This window comes from Lampetra fluviatilis, chromosome 4, assembly GCF_964198595.1.
Source record: "Lampetra fluviatilis chromosome 4, kcLamFluv1.1, whole genome shotgun sequence".
Lineage (NCBI taxonomy): Eukaryota > Metazoa > Chordata > Hyperoartia > Petromyzontiformes > Petromyzontidae > Lampetra > Lampetra fluviatilis.
The window spans coordinates 17,993,552-17,999,090 of NC_136278.1; the positions used below are offsets into that span (position 1 = coordinate 17,993,552).

At 54.8% G+C, this 5,539-nt stretch overlaps 1 protein-coding gene across 1 annotated transcript in view; it reads right to left on the reverse strand.

Moving 5' to 3' along the window:
* The window catches only part of LOC144931393 (uncharacterized), a 9,522-nt gene extending 4,281 nt beyond the window's left edge, over positions 1 to 5,241 (reverse strand). Inside the window, exons 1-3 of the mRNA XM_078855198.1 lie at positions 5,156 to 5,241; positions 4,533 to 4,726; positions 3,338 to 3,435 (exon numbers count right to left, since the gene is read on the reverse strand). Of these exons, the coding sequence (XP_078711324.1) occupies positions 3,338 to 3,435; positions 4,533 to 4,726; positions 5,156 to 5,241 (378 nt within the window). The remainder of the gene's footprint in view (positions 1 to 3,337; positions 3,436 to 4,532; positions 4,727 to 5,155) is intronic.
* Between the last annotated feature and the right edge of the window lie 298 nt (positions 5,242 to 5,539).

Genomic DNA, 5,539 nt, shown 5'->3' on the forward strand with positions numbered 1-5,539 from the left:
GGTTGTTGTTGTGTGTAGTGGTGTGTGTGTAGTGGTGTGTATTGTAGTGGTGTGTGTGCAGTAGTGGTGTGTGTGTGTAGTGGTGTGTGTGTAGTGGTGTGTGTGTAGTGGTGTGTGTGTCGTGGTGTGTGTGTAGTGGTGTGTGTGTAGTGGTGTGTGTGTAGTGGGGTGTGTGTGTAGTGGGGTGTGTGTGTAGTGGGGTGTGTGTAGTGGTGTGTGTGTAGTGGTGTGTGTGTGTAGTGGTGTGTGTGTGTAGTGGTGTGTGTGTGTAGTGGTGTGTGTGTGTAGTGGTGTGTGTGTAGTGGTCTGTGTGTGTGTAGTGGAGTGTGTGTAGTTGTGTGTGTGTGTGTAGTAGTGGTGTGTGCGTGTAGTGGTGTGTGCGTGTAGTGGTGTGTGTGTAGTGGAGTGTGTGTAGTGGTGTGTGTAGTGGTGTGTGTGTGTGTGTATGTGTGTGTAGTGGTGTGTGCGTGTAGTGGTGTGTGTGTAGTGGAGTGTGTGTAGTGGTGTGTGTAGTGGTGTGTGTGTGTATGTGTGTGTAGTGGTGTGTATGTGTAGTGGTGTGTGTGTGTAGTGGTGTGTGTGTGCAGTGGTGTGTGTATGGGTGTGTGTAGTGGTGTGTGTGTGTAGTGGTGTGTGCAGTGGTGTGTGTAGTGGAGTGTGTGTGTGTGTGGGGAGCGGTAGTACAGTGGTTAGCACTACGCTGCGCTACAAACTGGCGGCCCGGTTTCGATTCTCGCCCACGGCCAACACCAGTGGCAATTATCTGAACCGTTCCTGGGCCTCCCCTAGGTCGACTCAGCCTCAAATGAGTACCTGGTGCGATGTGTAAAAATCGCCACTAGGGAGACAAAGGCGGCCGTGCGTAGTTCTGGCTACTCACCCCTCGTGTGCCGTGCCGGCCTTGAGAGGTGCTCGCTAGCAGCACTTGCCCCAAAAGTCTGTTCAGGCTATAAGAGGGATATTTGTCTTTTTTGTGTGTGTAGTGGCATGTGTGTGTATACAGATGTGCGTGTGTTTGTAGTGGTGTGTGTGTGTCGTGCAGTGTGTGTAGTGTAGTGTGGTGTGTGTGTGTAGTGGTGTGTGTGTAATTAAAAAGCTTGTGCTGGAGGCCCGGGGGGACAGGCGTCTATGACGTCTCCTGGCCAAACCCCAGAGGAGAGGCTGCCACTCCTCTGTCGGGAGCTGGACCGGTATCCCATGGATCTTTGTGGTGTTCAGGAGGTCCGCTGGACCGGCTCTGGCTCCTGCCACCACGAGGGGTGAACAGTCCTCTACTCGAGGCAGGAGATTATCAAACAACAGGGAGTGGCTCTTCTTCTGAACAAAATAATTAAGGGGGCATGGGAGCGTGGCAGTGAGGTGTGGGAAGCGGTAAGCCCCAGATTACTTTGGGCTCGCCTTCCCATCAACCGGAGGCGAGGAGTGGTGGTCGTGGTTACTTATGCCCCCACAGAAGACGAACATCCGTGAAGGGATGCAGGCAAGGCCAATGAGTCAGATGCCTTCCATAACCTCTTGTCACAGGTGGTGGCTAAAGCCCCCTCGGAATAGAGTCATCCTATTGGGTGATTTCAATGCACGAGCTGGTCAAAATGCTGGCACCTGGTCTAGAGTGATTGGAAGGCATGGGCCAGATCAGTTCAATAACAACGGTAGGAGGCTGCTAGATTTTTGTGCAGCCCATGGGCTTGTAATTATCAACACGCTGTTTCGGGATCGGCGCATCCACACAACATCATGGATGCATGCCGGGTCCAAGCAAGAACATCTGCTGGACTACGTAGTGACGGAACAGCGGATGCAGGCCCATGTCCTTGACACCAGGACCGACCGTGGAGCTGATCTGCCCACTGACCTTCGACATGTCATCTGTAAGATGCGCCTGCCATTCTTCCACTCCGGTGGTGGGTGTACACCCAGGACCACATTCAAACCCATAGTGGCCTGGTCTCAGCTAGCTGATGAAAGTTGCAAGGGAGAATTTCACCATCGCTTGTGGCTGGGGTTGGCATCGTCCCCCAGTCGTCCTGATGCCCAGGGGAAATGGGTGAGGTTTAGGACTGTGGCTCATGCAGCTGCAATGGCTGCTTTGGGTCCATGGTCCAAATCTCCCCAGAGACCCTGGCTGATAGAGAAGGTGTTCTGGCTGGTTGAGCAAAAGCGACAGGCTCACTCTCACCATCTCCAGCATCCCACGTCAGAAAATGAGGAGGCTTACTGCAGCCTTCGCTCGGAGGTTCGGAGAGCCGTGAGGAGCTGCAAGAATAGGTGGTGGTCGTGGGTTGCTAAGGAGATGGAATCTGCCTCAGTGGGCGACAAATCGCTCTTTGAATCCATCAAAAAGTAACTTGCAGCAAAGACAAAGATCCCCCATTTAGCCTTAACAGACTGTAGGGGCAAGTGCTGTTAGTGAGCACCTTTGAAGGCCGGCATGGCACACGAGGGGGTAGGTGGCCAACACCACGCCCGGCCGCCTTTGTCTCCCTAGTGACGATGTTTGCACATCACACCAGGTACTCATTTGAGGTTGAGTCGACCTAGGGGAGGCCCGGGACCGGTTCAGATAATCGTCACTGGTGTTGGCCGAGAGCGGGAATCGAACCCGGGCCGCCAGGTTCATAGCGCAGCGCACTAACCGCTACACTACCACTCCCCACATACATACACACCCCTACACACACACCGCACACACAGACAGCCCTACATGACATCATACTAGCAATCTGGACCATTGTACGGGTTCCGCAGGATTGGAAGGATGCCCTGGTGGTCCCTCTCTTTAAGAAAGGGGACCGCACAGGCTGTAACAACTACAGGGGCATCTCACTCCTTAATGTGCCAGGAAAGGGCCCTATTCGTCAGAATCCTTATAAATTAAGCCCGCGGGAAAAAGAAAGTGTGCAATTGGCGGTAGAGGAAATATTGGCGGCAGACATTATTTCCCCCTCCACCCGCCCTTGGGGTGCTCCTGTCGTGTTTGTGAAAATTCCAATGGCATGCTGCGGTTCTGTGTTAACTGACGCAAGTTAAATAAAGTTTCAGTCATGGACGCGTACCCGTTCCCCCGAATGGATGACTCCCTGGACGCACTGTCGGGTGCTCGATTTTTCTCCACCTTGGACCTTTTGTTGGGATTTTGGCAACTTCCTTTGGATGAGTCGTCCAAATCGAAGATGGCATTCACAACGCACAAAGAGTTGTACCATTTTAACTGCCTTCCCATGGGCTTACATTCTGCCCCGGTCACCTTTCAGAGATTGATGGAATTCGTCCTAGCGGGGTTGCAATGGGACTCTTGTCTCATTTACCTAGACGATATTATTGTGTTTGGCCGCACCTTTGAGGAGCACTTGCAATGGTTGAGTTCCATGTTGTCCAGGGGACAGTCGGCCAATCTTAAGTTGAAACCAGCGAAGTGCCACCTGTTGCAAACCTCTGTGCGGTATTTGGGCCACATCGTGAGGACTGCGGACTAGGAACCTCAATAAGCACAACCGGCCCCTGCCATGGTTTGTGCAACTTAGTGGAGGTCCCCACCCGCACCTGCGGGCAGTGCAGCCAGGCCATGTCCTCCACTCGCCAGGGGGATTCCCCATCCGAGTGCCGAGCGCAACGTTCGTTCCGGGCCTGGGTCTTGGCCGTAGCCAATCGGGCCCCCTCCCGTGCCTCTGCCACGCGACGAACAGCGTCCCGAATGTACTCCGGGAGAGGCTTAACAGGACCCTTCGCCCCCGTACCCAGCTGCACGTCCACCTGCGGCACATTCTCGCGGCCGTACATTAAAAAAAAAGGTGAGTACCCCGTTGACGCATGAGGCGTCATCCGGTATGCGGAGAGCACCCCAGGGATATGCAAATCCCAATCAGCCTGCTTTTCGCTAACCGTGTGACAGAGCATGGCCGACAGGGTTCGATTAAGCCGTTCCACCATCCCATCTGTTTGCGGGTGGTAGGGAGACGTCTGAACCTTTTTGGTCCCCAGTGCAGCACACACCTCGGCCAATAATTTTGAAGAAAAATTTCGCCCTTGGTCCGTGAGCAACCTTTCCGGCGCCCCTTTGTCCATTACATATCCGAACAGGAACGCGTCCATGATAGACGCCGCCGACTGGTCGGGTAAGGGCCAAGCCATCGCCCAGCGGGAAAGATATTCCACCCCGACCAGCAAAAATGTATTCCCCCGAGCGGACGGTGGGAAGGGCCCCAAAATATCCAACGCCACGAACTCGTTAATCCGAGAAACCTGTATGGACTGCACTGGCGGAACATATGGGTGTTTAGGCAGCTTCCGCTGGGCATAGTCGGGACACGCCCGAATGTGCCCGACGACATCAGTCATCATGCCGTGCCAGAAGTAGTCCCGCTGCAACGTCAACAAGGTTTTCTGCACCACGAGATGTAACAACGTCTCGGAGTGCAGAGTCCGAACCAACTCGTACCGTAACGACGACGGCACCACCAGAAGCCAACGATCGTGCAACCTTTCCCTCCACATCAGCAACCCATCCCGGAGAGCGGCTCCCGGCGTCCCACCGGACAGCGGTCCCCCCGTCCCCTTCGCAGCCTGACCCTGCAAGGCCCCCAGCGACTCATCGAGCAATTGCTCGTGAACCCAAACCGAACGCGGCAGGTTCAAAACCCCATCAGCCGGTCCCTGGCATACGGGAGCCTCGAGCACCTCGACAGCGGACACAACAGGCCGAGGGGGTTGCGGAACCCGCGTACACCTATTTGTGCCCGACGCGCAAACACAAGGGGACCCCTGCGGCAATCTGGAGAGTGCGTCCGCGTTCGCGTGACGCGACCCCTTCCGATACTGAATTTCGAACGAAAATTCCTGCAGGGTTTCCAACCATCGTGCCAATTGGCCAGACGGTTGGTCAACTCTCAGGGCATATTGCAAAGCCGCATGGTCTGTGCGCACAATAAACGTACGGCCGTACAAATACGGCCGATATTGGCGAAGAAAATGTACAATAGCTAAAAGTTTGCGGCGAGTAACGCAGTAATGGGTCTCCGCCGGAGACAACACGCGGCTACCGTAAGCTACCACACGTTCGACGCCATCCCTAGACTGGGACAGAACAGCCCCAATCCCGGTGTCACTATCGTCAGTATCCAGAATAAAAGGTCGGGTGAAATCTGGATAGTCTAACGTCGGTGCCGACGCCAAACGATCGCGCAGGCCTTGTAGCGCCGCCTCTTCCGTCGGTCCCCAGCTGAATCTCCGGCCTTTAGCCATAAGGAGGTGCAACGGCCTAGCGATCGTGGCAAAGTTTGGAATGAACCTGCGGTAATATGAAGCGAACCCAACGAACCGACGCACGTCCCCCACTGAGGCCGGAGTCGGCCAGTTACGGACGCACGCCGTCTTCTCCGGGTCCGTGGCGACCCCTTCCGAACTGACAATGTGGCCCAAATAGCACACGGATTGTTGCAACAGGTGATACTTTTTGGGCTTAAATTTCAAATTGGCGGAACGCATTCTAGCAAACACCGCGTCCAACCTCCGCAGATGTTGCTCAAACGTGCGGCTGAAG